Source organism: Pagrus major, chromosome 13, assembly GCF_040436345.1.
Source record: "Pagrus major chromosome 13, Pma_NU_1.0".
NCBI lineage: Eukaryota > Metazoa > Chordata > Actinopteri > Spariformes > Sparidae > Pagrus > Pagrus major.
In genome coordinates this window covers 11,893,454-11,907,889 of record NC_133227.1, presented here as the reverse complement: position 1 = coordinate 11,907,889, position 14,436 = coordinate 11,893,454, and the positions used below count along the sequence as shown (strand labels likewise).

Sequence of the window (14,436 nt, the reverse complement as noted above, 5' to 3'; positions counted from 1 at the left end):
AGTTGTGAAAAACAACTCCGAAACAGTATTTTGAACTTCGCGACTTGCCGTAGATTGTCCCTCTGTCATCATTACCACATCTTCCTGTCCCATTTGTAGCAAACACCTAGCTAGCCAGCTAGCTGGCTATTGTCACAATGTTCCTGTCGTCCCTTCACTCAAAGTACATTTGGAGGTAGGGTAGCTTCTGTGAAAAAGGTATTTTGTATTTTAATATACTGTGATATATACTGCGTGGAATAGGCGCCGCCCATGAATAGAGGTAAACAAAGTATCTTCGTCATCTAACGTGATCGAGCTGGTAAACAGCAGCCATCGTCACCTCAGTCGCGTCGTCGCTTGTAAATGGAAATAAATATCATTTCGCAATGAATTGCCGCTCGGAAGTCCTAGAAGTAACAGTGGAGGCGAGGCAGGTGGAAGAAGCTATGCTGGCTTTGCTGCATACTATTTTACTCCATCGCAGCACCGGGAAATTTCACTACAAAAAGGAGGGCACCTACTCCATTGGTACCGTGGGCACACTGGACATCGACTGTGACTTCATCGATTTCTCCTTCGTCAGGGTGTCCTCGGAGGAGCTGGACAGAGTGATCAGGAAAGCTGTGTCTGAATTCAAGGTAATTGGTGGTTTCAGTACGTGATTGTTGACTGTAATGCCCGAGCAGGCCTATAATTTGACGGTGTTATCATATGTTTTGGTTACAGGATGCTCTGAGCAACTCAGGCAGCGACGGCATGGGGCAGATCTCCCTGGAGTTCTACCAGAAGAAGAAGTCTCGCTGGCCTTTTTCAGACGAGTGTATCCCCTGGGAAGTGTGGAGCATCAAGGTCAACGTTGTCAACCTGGCCAACGAGCAGGAGAGACAGATTTGCAGGGAGAAAGTGGGTGAGAAGCTGGGTGAGAAGGTGATCAACGTTGTTGAGGTCATAAATCGTCATGAATACCTGCCAAAGATGCCCACCCAGTCTGAAGTGGACAACGTTTTTGACACCAGTCTCAAAGATGTCCAGCCTTACCTTTACAAAATCACATTCCAGATCACTGACTCTCTGGGCACCTCTGTGAGCACAACCATGAGACGGCTGATTAAAGATACCCTGGCACTGTGAGGATGCTCCAAGACAGAGAGGGGCAGATCTGGATGATTTCATCCAGAAACTTCCCTATAGTCAGGCCTTTCAACTCTTTTATGCTCAAAAACACAGTTTGTCAGTTCTACTCCTGCTACAATGACGCAGTGTCAGTGTAGACACATAATCAGTCTGTTGTGGTTCCCCTATTGCTTGTACCTTAAGATTATGTAATGTGTTTATTTTAGACATTTTGTTTTTGCAAGATTTCTCTTCACCTTCCAATAGCTAGAAATGCAACTTCAACAAGGTAGCAAGTAACACTATATATCAGTTAAATTCTTTGAAAAAAACCATTGCTGATAATGTCAGATCTGTAAATTATTGTAAATCTTTGACAATAAATATTGCTCATTGTAATGGATGGTAACTGTACCTAACACTCTCAGCTCCTTCAGACTTAAGTTTTGAAATGAGAACAATTGCTAGATAACAGACTCACAAGACTGAATCATGTTATAACATAAAATCTGTTGTTTTTTTTACCCAAAAGCAATGGCTGAGTTTGTGAACAGATTTCCTCATCTATGTGAAAACTTCCTCTCTGCACACAATTTGATGGCAAGTGTGACCTTACACATGGGTAGGACAGGATTTCCAGTTGGCCATTTTTTCCAAATTAAAGCAAACACCTCCCAAGTTCACTCCTGAGTTTCCAGTCAGAAAATTGTCACCGTGGCCTGCAGCTTGAAAAACATCCCGCTGGCTCAGGATTGTCTGCCAACAGGATGACCTGTGTGTGTCTGTTTTGACACACTGTAGTTTCTCAGGTCGTCATCAACAAGCTTCTTTCTGCTTCACCAGTTACATTGACGCAACCAACAACTGGGTATTATCTGTAATTTATGAGTATGTAAAGGAAATATGCAATACTTTCATGTGTCACGCATATTGTAATTCATTCAAACCCGTATGTCTTGTTAAAGTAGGTGAAGGATTATAGATTTGGAGATTTTGGAATACATGAAAAAGATGTTCTTAAACCCTAGATTAAGACCCTGGTAGATGTTTATCACTCATATTCATGACCCTGTACATTTCAAATCATGTAAATACTGCACACACCTATGTCTGCATTGAAGTTCTGTGGCAGCATGCCAAAGTTGAAACAGTGTTTTAGCAATAATGTAGATGCAGTTAATTCAGAAAGTTAATATGGTTTTACTAATAGGATACCAGGGTAACCTGGCAAGGGGCAAATTCAGAGCTCTAATGTGTAAGTTTCCATTAAGACAAAGTTAAAGGAAAATGGAAAAAAAAAATCTACTCACCCCTCTACTCACTTTGCCCATGCAAAGTCAAATAAAGTTTGGACATTCACAAAGCATTTCTGGAGCCTCACAGCAAAACAGTGTTCTACTAAACAACTGAAGTAGATGGGGACGGGGATGGGGAAAAAAACAAACAAATGTAAAATGTCTCCATGCAGCTCGTCCAGCTTATTCTTAGTGTTTGGAAACCTTAGAGATGCCAAATTGATTTGAAAAGACGTTATTTACACCCTTTTTAGGACCACAATTTAAGTGTTAGCACGCACCACGTCAAAACTGAGTATTGAGCGTGTAAATTTGTCTTTTTAAATCAATTTGGAACTCAGGGCTTCCAGAGACTAGGATTACACCAGACCAGGTACATAGAGCAATTTTATGTTTTTTGTTCTTTTTAACATTATAAAAACAAGTCCCCATCTACTTCAGTTGTTTAGGAGAATGCTGCAAGACTGTTTTGCTGTGAAGCTCCTGAAAATTTTTTGTGGACTGCGATACTTTACCTGACTCTATTGTCATGCTAGTAAATAATGACAGAATTTTAATTTCTGGGTAGACTTGTACTTTAAGCAGCAACAAACAAGCTCAGGCTAGCTAGTTAAATGTGGTTTGATTAAGATTTAAATTAGCTGCATGGCCAGGTGGAGTTTAAAGCTAAAACCAAAATAATTCAAATTTGACTCATGGTTGTATATACCCCATTGTTACTCTTTATTACAGAAATGAAGCACAAAAACTGTAGAAAAACCTAAACACAAAACAGCTGCAAGTCTCCAAAAGCAACAATAATGCAACCAATGCTTGATACAAATATTCATTATTGCAGTGAGAGCACAGGAATACTAAAAAGATAAAACTTTTGTTTACTAACAAAATTGGTACAAAATCGAGGATACAAACACTTCCATATACACAATTCTAATCATTTCTGTGAAACTTTCAGAAAAGCTTTCATCACAAGAAATTAAGAGCACTATTATCAATACAGAATTTCTCCAAAGAATTTAACATCACAATGCAGCTCGCGTTGCTCATTTTGTGGAAAACAAATTCCCAAAGTTTGTGTGGAGCACTCTTTGAATGCAACATCTCCCAAATAGAAGCAGTCAAAATAATTTATGACAAAGTTCTAATCCATCAAGCCGAAGCAGAAGTATACTGTATACTTGTACAAGAATACAATTGTAAAACAACTGGAATACAATCAAAACACAATCTTTAATAATAAATCTTTAGGAAGCAGGAACACTCTCACCGTTTGCAGAATAAAAGATTTGCTCTCTCATGCCCCCCTCCTCTTGACTTCACCACCTTGAAAAGCCTGAGTCATAAGTCATCTGAAACTCTATTGTGCTTTTATGTAAAACAAGATCAACAAAATATTTTTCAAGTTGCATAAGGCCATCAAAGCATCGTAAAGCTTTGTTAGTTACCAAATGTGTTGAACTGCAAAAATCTATCAGTATATGAGTATTTACATAACACTGGTGTTGCACTGCGGTGGCTGACTTTAGTGGATCAGAAATTGTGACTGTGTCTAATTTACACAGTCATATAATAATTTTCATGTTTATGATTGGAGTGGAACCATAAATTACATTGCCATGCTGCAGTGTGCTTTGCTTGCTATAAATATTTCAGATTGTTTTCCAGCAGCTGACGTAATGAGCCAAATACTTGAATGATGTCATGTAGTATTTAGGATACTATGAAATCAACCCAGCCCATTATTTTCACTGACAATTTCCCCATTTTTACTACTAAGCTGGCCTGAGCACCGTTTACAAACGAGTTCTTTTCAGCAACATGTAGAAATGTTAGTCGTTTACCTGTGAAAAAAACTCAGGACTTTCTTCAGTCTTAGGACTGATGGTTGCACAGTCTGATCCACTTGAATACACATGAAAATGATTCACCAGGCTTGTAATTAGGAAGATAAAGTAAAAGTACTGAATGAAGCAATTCATCAAGGTTGCATACTTAAATGAAATGCCTAAAACAACGTGTGTCTGAGGTGTGTTTGATGTACAGCGTGTGATATAACCTAATTGCTATACTGAAAATGACACAAAGGCAACAAGTAACTCAAATATGAGCCAACAAAAGAATGCGAAGTATAAAGAAACAGAACAGAAACTCGGGCCTTTCATCATTTTTACCTCTGCAGCCTAAAACCTCATTTAGTGAAAGACCCAAGCAAACATTTTGTACTATGTCCCCCCTATAAACAGAATCAAACTGCATATTGAATACATTGTTGAGGCCACCAATATTATCTTAAGGGATGTCACTCACATCAAGAGACAGATCTGATACAAAAGCAAAGCACTACTCTTTAATTCAACTGCAGCCTCCGGAAAATTTAAAGCACTTTTTCCACACTGAGAAAACACTGTACAGAGCTGTCCCTTTTGTCACTGCATCTCTAAGTATAGGCCCTGCTCACACTTGGTAGCAAAATCCGTCCAGAGTGATCCAAAAAAAAAAAAAAAAAAAGGTGACAGCTCCACCAAGACGCATTGAAGACGCATTTGCAATCTTGTCACTCAGACCACATTCAGAGGTGGTTTGAGCCACTTCTGACCACATTCTTTTAGCAGTGTGTATGCACACAACTTAACTGACGTATGTGAAACAAGAAGAGGCCACAACAACAGGATGGATTATACACCATCTGATTTCCATGTAGTTTGCTGTAATTTATACCATGGTCTGGGTGAATACTCGATTCTGATTGGCTGGAAGTTGTGAATGAACTTTCAATATACGGACACCTCTGGAATTCCTCAAGTAGTTCCAGTGAAACTGCCTGTTAACCATTCTAAATTAGTGCGCCTTAGCCTGTATCTAAAATGAGCGACATTGGCATCAGCTGGCTCGTCAGGCATTATCCCTTACATAAACTACGTGTTAAGGCTCTCTTAACCTGCCAAGCAGATGTTTGAACACACTGTCTGTTTCAACTATTGCAATATCCCCAGACTCCCTTACAAATCACATAAATTTAAGATTTGTTGCGAGAGGAGGAACTTAACAAAACTTTGTAAAACGGCCACGGCAAATTCTAAATCATTCAAGCCTTCTTGTAAATTTGCTATTAAATGCTACACAGTCAGTTGTTTCTTTCCTCGTTAAAAGTGTCAGTATGTTGAGGCATCGCTGTACCAGCCCGTCTGCACCCGTGTCTAAAGTGTGTCCTACCTCCCTACCTGTTTGAACATTTTTTTAACCATTTTAACCATTTTAACCATTTACACTAAGTTTTTAACATTTTATTGACTGTAAACAAACAGTTCCTGACATAGGCTACTTCTTTGTCACCCATTAAGAAAGTCCCCAGACTCCCTTTGAAAAAACGCTAGTTGTTGATTTAGGAGACAATTTATAAACTTTGTGAAACACCATCTTCAACAAATTCTTAATAATTTGGGCCTTCTTTTTAATTTGGCAAATGCTACACATGAAGATAATTTTTCTTTGCGTAAAAATTGCTGAATCTGTTTGTTACAGTATGTGTATATTTGCATATAAAACAAGGATCCCATCACAAGTGGTCACTTGAGACACATGTTAAGACGCATGGTAATGCCAGGTGTAAACTGAATGGCTTAAAGCTTTCCACTTTTGATCAAATCACTCAGGATGGATGGTAACATCAGGTCTGTGTTCCCTCCAAGTGGTACTGTACATCTGAAGTAGAAAGGGGTGCAACTCTGTACCTTGTTTTCTCAAAACACCCACATAGATAATTTACAAGTAGACAACTAAAAGAGGTTTAAAATAGATATATGCTTATAGCTCATTTGGAAAGGAAAATAAAACCATTTATAATAATCTCGTCTCACAGAGGAATCTAGCACTTGATTGCACATTCACGTTTACACCTCTAATGAACATGGCCACTGTAATATATGACATTGGAGGCAAGCGACTAAGCTATACATTCAAAGTCTTCCTTTTGTAGGCTGAGGTGTGTTTACTCTAATATTAAGTATTGTCTCTCAACAGAAATGCACTACTATAATATAACTTGTCTGGTGCTTACATGTGGCTATGACTCTGCTCATGGCTCCAGAGACTGAAGGCTGTCTTGAAGGTCCTGTGACAGAGTTTACACATGTACTGCCTCTTAAACGTCAGGGCAGAGAGAGAAGGTGCATGGTAAAAGAGTGTGTCTGATTCCTGAGGGCCACCTGGATTCTCCATGCTGTTTGACCTTGACAGAGGGCTGTGGCTGCTGGGTTGCCGTTCTAGTTCAGGCCTCTTCGTCCTGCTTACTGATGAGCTACAGGGCTCTGGGCTGCTGGACTCCTCAGCCATTGCAGCAGAGACTGACGTCGTCTGAGTGGATTTGAGCACGGAGGGCTGCGGGGAGAGACGCAGAGAGTTTTGAGGGGTCGTGGGAGGGGAGGGCGACAGAGGCGAGGGCTGCCTGTCGATCTCTTTGGCTCCAGGTTCGTTAGCAGTCGACATGTGGGATTGGAAGTGGCTCCAAAGGCGGAAGTTGGTCCTGAAGGCTTTGTTGCAGATGTGACAGATGAATGGTTTGATGTGGCATAGCAGCTCCTGGTGTCTCTCCAGGTCTTTGCGAGAACCAAAAAGATTTCCGCATTTCTCGCATGGCCACACACCAGGCTCCTCGGGCTCAGTTTTGGCAGTCTCTACATTTTCCCTCTCACTCACAGCTTCCTCCAAAGGCTCCTCCTTCACCACCAGCTTGCCATGGTGGCCCATGCTCAGGTCCTCAGGCACATAGGATGAGGAGTCTTCTGAATCGTACATGAGTGGACCTGAGGAGTCGCTGTAACTTATATTCTCTCTGGAGCTCCCAGTTGCTAGATGGTCATCGCTGTAATGCTCCTCTCTGAGCATTTCAGACTCCTCATCATTGTTCTCGTGTTGCCTCAGGTGAGCCTGGTCTTTAACAGTCATCATGTTTTGGTTGTGGACCTCCACCTGGTGGCGCCAAATGCTGAAGGAGGACTTGAAAGTCCGCATGCATTCCAGGCACGTCAGTTTCTTGTACTTGCAATGTGCCTCATGGTCCTTCTTGACCGCTGGACTTGAGAAGCGGAGGCCACAGTAGGGGCATACAGTTGCGTGTCGACAGCCCCTCTCATGGTCGCCCTGTTCAAAGAGGGACGACAGCTTCATATTACAAAGTCGACAGGAGTAAACACCAGCATCTGTGTCCTTCTGTTGAATGACCTCATCCTGTTCCTGGTAGAGGCTGCTCTCGTTTGGTGTCTCCTGGTCAGCTTTTTCAGCAGGATGTGTCCTTAAATGCTGTCTGTACTGAGACTGGAACACAAATACCTTCCCACAGTAAGGACATATGAAGCTGGGCCTTGATCTCTTTTTGGTGTGTGCAGACGCCTGCAAACCCTGTTTATTCCTCTTTAATTTCCAAAGCAAGGCTTTTTTTATTTCCCTCTCTCGCACAATATCTATTAACTTCTTTTGAAATTTCTCATCCAGTACAGAGGAGCTGGCGGACGAGGCTGGGTTTTGTACTACACCATGCTGAGTTTGGCAGTGAGTCCACACTTTGAAGTTGGTATGGAACCGCTTGTGGCAGATGTCACAAGCATACGGCTTTTCAGGATTGTGATACATATTTACATGACGGTGCAGTCCAGCACTGGACCTGAAAACCTTTAGACAGTTCCAGCATTTGAAAATCTTGTTCTGAGGTGGCTCCTCACTGTTCTCATTAGAGTCACCACTGGCACTCTGAGGTACTGTTTTTGACACGTTCTCATCGAGTGAGAGGACATGTTCTTTAAATATTTTGCTCTTCTTGAATGGGTACCTCCTGTTGTCTGGCCTGTCCTTTCTTTTCCCAAAAGAATTGAAGTCTGATCTGGAACCCTGGTCATAGTTTGTTTGCAAGTCTCTAAGATTGACTGGCAGCGCATCTCCAACTGTGATTCGAATGATGTCCATGGGGTCAGCAAGTGGACTGCTGGGCTCAGCTTTCACGCTGACCTCTCTTTCTACCTGAGTTTCTTCATCATACGTGCTGGGGTACTTTGACCTGAGAACCAGGGGAGATGTTCTTTTTGAACTGCCATTGTGAGCAGATGTTTCTGGCCCAGATGCTTTTGATGCCATTTTAACAACTGACTGTTCACGGTTTTGCAGCTCCTTGAGCTCCAATGTTGGTGAAAAGACCGGAACAGGGCTGTCCATGGATAATGACCTTCGGAGTAGGCTCTTTATGAGTGGCCCGCTCCTGTCAATGGTCTGGCTCGGCTCACTGGCCTGACCCTGAAAGGGCACTTTGGTATGGTAGTGGGGCTCATGCTCCTCATTCTCCTCTTTAGTGTCCTGATCAGTGGCAGACTGCAGCCTGATGTGCTGCACTTCAGCATCACTGAAGGACACTGAGGATGTGAGCTGGGGCCTAACAGATGCAATGTGTGATGAATTCCCTTTTAATATGGAGGTGTATGGATAGGTAGACTTCCTCTCGGCAGCTTCACTCTGTTCAGATGATTTCCTGCTGATGGATTCAGAATTTCTGACTGATTCATATGAGTTGTGTTCTGATGGAGGCTGAGTTGGCTCTCGAGTAGAGTGGGGAGATGATCTATCTGTTGTTTTTCTCTGATAATTTGAGCGAGAGGGATGGATTGTGTCATTCCGGACTCGACACACAATGACGCTCCTTGTCTGAACATCATTCTCATCCCCTTCAGAGAACGAAAGCCTTTTTCTGGACACACAGTAGGAAGCATGAGGCCTTGTAGACACAATGTTGGTGAGGAAAGGGATTCCAAGGCTGTAGCCCAGCTCTTGAATGGCCGCCAGGCTGCCTTTGTCCACAAAGAGTGAAGAGGAGTAAATGTAATTCAGAACTATCTCAAAGGCGTCGGGCTCACAGAAGTCCAAGTTTACAACTTTCAGTGACTCTGCATCCATCCGTGTGAACAGGGACTGGAAATACTCACTACTGGCAGCCAGAACACTCTTATGGGCCTGGTACCTCTGGTCGGCCACAACCAGGACAACATCACACATCTGGCCCCGCAGGCGCTGCTCATTCAGAGCCCCTAACACTGAGAGGGCATGGGAGGAATTGCTGTAATGCACTAGGCTCTCCATGGCTGGAAGACAAGACAAGAGAATAATGTTTTACTGGAGAATGGTAAATACAAAAGGTAATCATTAATGGTGCACAACATTTGTTTTTCATAGAGACAGGCATAAACAGGCACATGCACACATACAATAATAGCCCACTAGAGGTCAGGTGCCTCCTCTATTGCACTTTTGTTAATGTATGCATGTGTCTATTGTTCTTATCATTTCTCATGCCACAACACAACTATAATATATAATAATCCATAATATGATGTAGCCTTATATCAAGTTGATCCAGCCAAACAAGACCTGTCAGTTATAAATCAGTTATGCTGACATGTGAAATATGATGGGTCAATGACTGATTAATTATAACATCAAACAACTATCAGTATCTACAGCTAAATTAAAAAAGCAAATACATATCCACCTCAAGTTATTGAGTTTTTAAATGTTTTTGACTCTTTATGAGAAAATATATTACAAAAATAACAAACTAAAAGACAGATTACTCTTCTATTAGAACAACACTGTTACTTTATCACAGAATTCTTGAAAAAGACAATTTAAAATTTGTGGTGCCTTATTTAGGCGAGAAGAAAAGAATCCTTTTTACTTGAAGCAATAATTTGACTTTTTAACTACAGCTTCACATAATTTAGAAGATTCCAGCTGCCACCTGATGGTAAGTAGAGGCAACTAGAAGCCTTGAAATTCACTGGTATTTGGATGGTTACTTTAATTATGATTACTTCAGTTTAGACATTACTGGACAGTGTTACCTGAACATCTTGCTTGATAAGTGTGTGGTGTATATGGAAACAAATAATTGTTTAAAGGCACATTAATGATAATAATGTTAACATACAATATAATTACTAAGTCTTAGAGCCGCAATGTTTAGAAAAATTAATTGAAAAGTAAATCCACAAAAAAAGAGATGTATTATGTATTATGAACAATATGTACAAATTACCATTTGTGAGGATTTTCTGCTTTATATCATGTAAACCAAATATCTTTTAGTACTGGTCTGTCGGTTAGATGAAAAAAATCATATAAAAGACATCAGCTTGGAATTTTTTAGTATTTGTGATATTTTTAGATCAAATGATTAATTTATTTAAACGATAATGAAAATAATGGCTTTAGGTTAACGTCTGCAACTTAAACCTTTCATTTACAATTACATAGTGCATGCAAGGACAGACAGACAGACATACACACCAAGTTTATGAGCATTACATCATGTTAGAAGTCAGAAGGTATGGAAATGCAGCTGTGAAGTCACCCACAGTGACTCGGACTAACGCAGGAAGTTTCAAAAGTTTGCCTTTAAAATAAAGGTCACCACAGACTGTGCAGTGGGCAGAGGCGGGCCTCCTCACTTGAATTAAAGATAACCTCCACTTACATAATAAAAATGTATAATGCATTTTTATGACTTAAACATTAACCTTCAAAGAAAAGAGCAGAAACGGTCTCTCATGCAGCAAATGCAACATATTTGTCTGCAGGTATTTCTTTCAGTCTGCATACGGCTTTACCAACCTCCAGCAACCAACAGCCTGTTTGTAGGCTGAGAAGCAAAACTCAGTCGGCAAAAGCACAATTCATACACATGGGAAAAAATAAAGGGAGCTCATGTGAAAATATCAAAATCTTAATCTACCTTGGTATTGTATCAAAGTTAGAAATCCCAGTATAGATAGTTTGTTTACAATAACTTTCGATAGAAAAGCCCTATTCACACACTAGACTACATACAATTGTACTGTTTTTTCATGATGTTATTTCAAAGTGTATACATCTAATTCATCTAAAATGCATGTTTGATGGTTTCACTTTCACAAACATTAGTTCGGAGACATAATTTACCCTTTGGGCCACAGGCTAAAGAAAAGACAGTTTGAGTTAGCCCCAGATTAGCAGTTATGGCTGAGAAATGACAAAAGAAACAAAAAAGTTTGCCAATTTTTATGTATTTCGTCAATGCAAATCTGTCACCAGTTTTGTACCGGGAAGTGACTGCTTATGTTAGTGTGATGTATTGGTGATTCTGTCTATAGTGTATTAGGGATATTTCATTTAGTAATAAAATTCATCTGAAGAAAAAAAAAAAGTGAGGTGGACACAAATAGAAGGATTTGGAAAAGTGAGTGGGGCATGTTCCCTCCATCTTAGTGAAAATTACATCCTCTCAGGTACACCTAGCTACACCTGATGTAGTCTTATAGAGCAGCCCTGCAATAAATGGTACATTTATAATGTTCAGTTTTGGTTAAAACTGATTTAGAGAGGTCAGAATATCAACATTAAAGATCTTTCTGGAGGCTAGCGTTTGTGGAGCTGTTAGAACCTTCATGTAGGACTAGGTATACCTAACAAAGTGGAAAAGTATTTATATAATCCAGTGTCACTAGAGTGACAAGTCACTAATTCACTTCACTAAGTCACTTCATTCAAATTGTTTGCATAGTTCCCATATACTGTATGCACACGTCAATCACTGTCTGGCACATAGCAATTGTTGAGCATCAAACAGGTATTACAGCGCATTATGTGAGAGGCCTAATGTATTAGTTTCATTGGAGCTACTTTTTTTAAAGAGAAGAACTACTCCATCTTCACATACTGGAGCTGATCTCCTTATCTCTATGTTTTGGACACTCCTATACATCCCACGTAGCTCCTTTGGGCGTTTATTTTGAAAATTATGACCGGAAGGCACGTTACTTATGTCGACGTTATTGACACTTGCTATAATAGGTTCATGGGCAGAAGCTCCATTCATTCATCAAAAACTAAGCACCGCTCGGCTGCCTCTTCATGAAAACTTGTGGCCCACGTACAGAGAACATCAGGGAATACTGAGTCGTGTGTGTTCTCTATGAGGAAGTCGACTGAGGCTTTCAGCATTAGATCATCCATGAGACGTGGCTCAATGTGTCATGTCAGATAACTTCTCCCGCCGAAGCGTTGCTTTCACTTCAGAAATTAGTCACGCGCTTCTCTCTCTTTTTTTTTTTTTGCTGGTAAATTGCGAAAAACCCGAGAAGACGACGGTTCAGATTTAACGTTACAACGGTTCGACCAGACCAAGAGGGGAAAAGTTGAGCGCGTTTCAATGGACTCCGCCACGGTAATCCCGGAATGAAAACACAGTCGGTGCAGACAGGGAAGCTGTTGGTGTGTGGGGGAGTGAATTGTGCCCGCTACCCCCGGTGGAAGTGCTGTTTTGTTTTTTTCTAGAGCGGCTCAGCCCGGCCTGACACGGCGCAGTTGCTGGCTCCAAAACAGGTTGTAGCTAGTCGGGTTTCAAAGCAGCACAATCCCCCTTCCGAGTTACGTCAGGGAGGAAAAGGAAAAAGCTTCTCCTTCACAGCACTCTGCCAACTATGTTACAGCCTCCCCGCTAATGTTTCTGAACGTTAAGTTCGGTAGTCTGTCTACACTTACCCTGCCCGTCGTCAATATGGTCTTTCCTCCACACAGCCGGGACTTTATTCAGTGTTGTGTAGATTTCTGCGCGCTGGTCGTGATTCCATCCATCTTGAATTTGACGTCATCCCACACCAGGGATGAGGTCATCGCAAAGACCGCTCGTCACGTGCACTGCGCTCTGATTGGCTGGTAAAGGACCAGGAGGCGGGGCCAGTGGACGACTTGACAGTGAGGCTAATTTAAAGGGATAGGTCATATTTTTTCATTTTAGCTGCTAATGTTTCTGTTGAGTGCTGCTAACTGAAGCTATACTGCATGTTATAGTTGATGGTGAACTTGAGCACTGTTTTGTAATTATTTGTGTGAATAGTCTAAGTGTGACTAGCTCTGTTGTTGTTGTTGTAGCTCTGTTTAGCTTGACTGAGGGTGGTTGTTTACCTATTTATTCATTTGAATTTGATGTTAAAAAAAGAAACTCACATTATCACTGTGAGTGTAAATATTTCAAATAACATTCTTTTGATTATATCAACTAAAAAGAATATATATATATATTGTTTTTAAAACCTATTTAATGTATCCAGCCACAGAAAAGATTGTTTTTGGTTGGTTTGAACAGTTAGGTGCAGATATAATATGCTTGTAACTGCACACCCCCTAACCCCAATGAAACTAATTAGATCCATGACTGAATGGGAGTCTCTAGCACGGCAGTAGGTTTGTGTCATTGCTGGAATCCAGTAGGGACTTGTTGCCATGTTTATTTGGCCTCCAGGCCTCTTCTTGAAAGCCTTGTCAGCTTCAGTACCTGGCAACAGCCTCATGACTCAGGTGTGGCACTGGTGGTGAAAAGACCTTATTTTCATTACCTACGGAATTCAGCCAGGTTCTATTGAACTGATGCATTTTATGTTGTGGTGTAACTGTGTTTAATGTGTCGTGACCTTATTTAACTCAGCCTGTAGCCCTGCCTCACCCTGCATCCATATGCTCCAGCGCCTCAGCATGTAACCAGTCATTATCACTTAATGACAGATTGACGTTTAATCATGCACATTTTCACACCTCATTACTATGAAAGGAGCACCATTACATTAATCACTGCATTTTTAATGTATCGCTTCTTTTTCAACTACATTCTTCTTCTTCACTTTGTCTTCATCTTCATTTACTAAGAATTACTGTAAAAAAAAAAAAATACATGAATTGGTAGAGAGAGAAGAGCGGAAGAGAACAGAGAACCTGTAGAATCTTCCTTCATCAAACATTAATTTATTTTCACATTCATACTGTCAAAGCGAGGACAGAATCTTGACGTGGTCTATTTTTAGAACATATCTTTGACAGCCAAAGTATCCCACTGCTCCTTCATATAATGAGAATGAAGACATGTGGGAACATGGCAGGGAAGTTCTCACTCCTCCTTACTTGACACTAATGGCTGACACAGGCTGTTAATGCCGCCAGCATAGCGAGCACTGCCATGGTTACCTGTGTGGAAACC

At 41.0% G+C, this 14,436-nt stretch overlaps 2 protein-coding genes across 2 annotated transcripts; one reads left to right on the top strand and one right to left on the bottom strand.

The window, feature by feature from the left end:
* Nucleotides 1–81: 81 nt before the first annotated feature.
* atg101 (autophagy related 101) lies at nt 82–1,509 on the top strand. The gene is made up of 2 exons (XM_073479694.1): nt 82–620; nt 709–1,509. The coding sequence occupies exons 1-2, from the start codon at nt 369–371 to the stop codon at nt 1,111–1,113; spliced, it is 657 nt and encodes a 218-aa protein (XP_073335795.1). The 5' UTR covers nt 82–368; the 3' UTR covers nt 1,114–1,509.
* A 1,595-nt stretch (nt 1,510–3,104) lies between these two features.
* On the bottom strand, nt 3,105–13,010 carry zbtb21 (zinc finger and BTB domain containing 21). Its single transcript, XM_073479693.1, has 2 exons — nt 12,948–13,010; nt 3,105–9,511 (listed from the first exon to the last, which is right to left on the bottom strand). The coding sequence occupies exon 2, from the start codon at nt 9,507–9,509 to the stop codon at nt 6,444–6,446; it is 3,066 nt and encodes a 1,021-aa protein (XP_073335794.1). The 5' UTR covers nt 9,510–9,511; nt 12,948–13,010; the 3' UTR covers nt 3,105–6,443.
* Nucleotides 13,011–14,436: the final 1,426 nt, after the last annotated feature.

Coding starts and splice junctions, on each gene's coding strand:
- zbtb21 (XM_073479693.1), bottom strand. CDS start 9,509: ATGGAGAGCCTAGTGCATTACAGCAATTCCTCCCATGCCCTCTCAGTG.
- atg101 (XM_073479694.1), top strand. CDS start 369: ATGAATTGCCGCTCGGAAGTCCTAGAAGTAACAGTGGAGGCGAGGCAG. Junction 621..708: donor AAGCTGTGTCTGAATTCAAG/GTAATTGGTGGT, acceptor TTTTGGTTACAG/GATGCTCTGAGCAACTCAGG.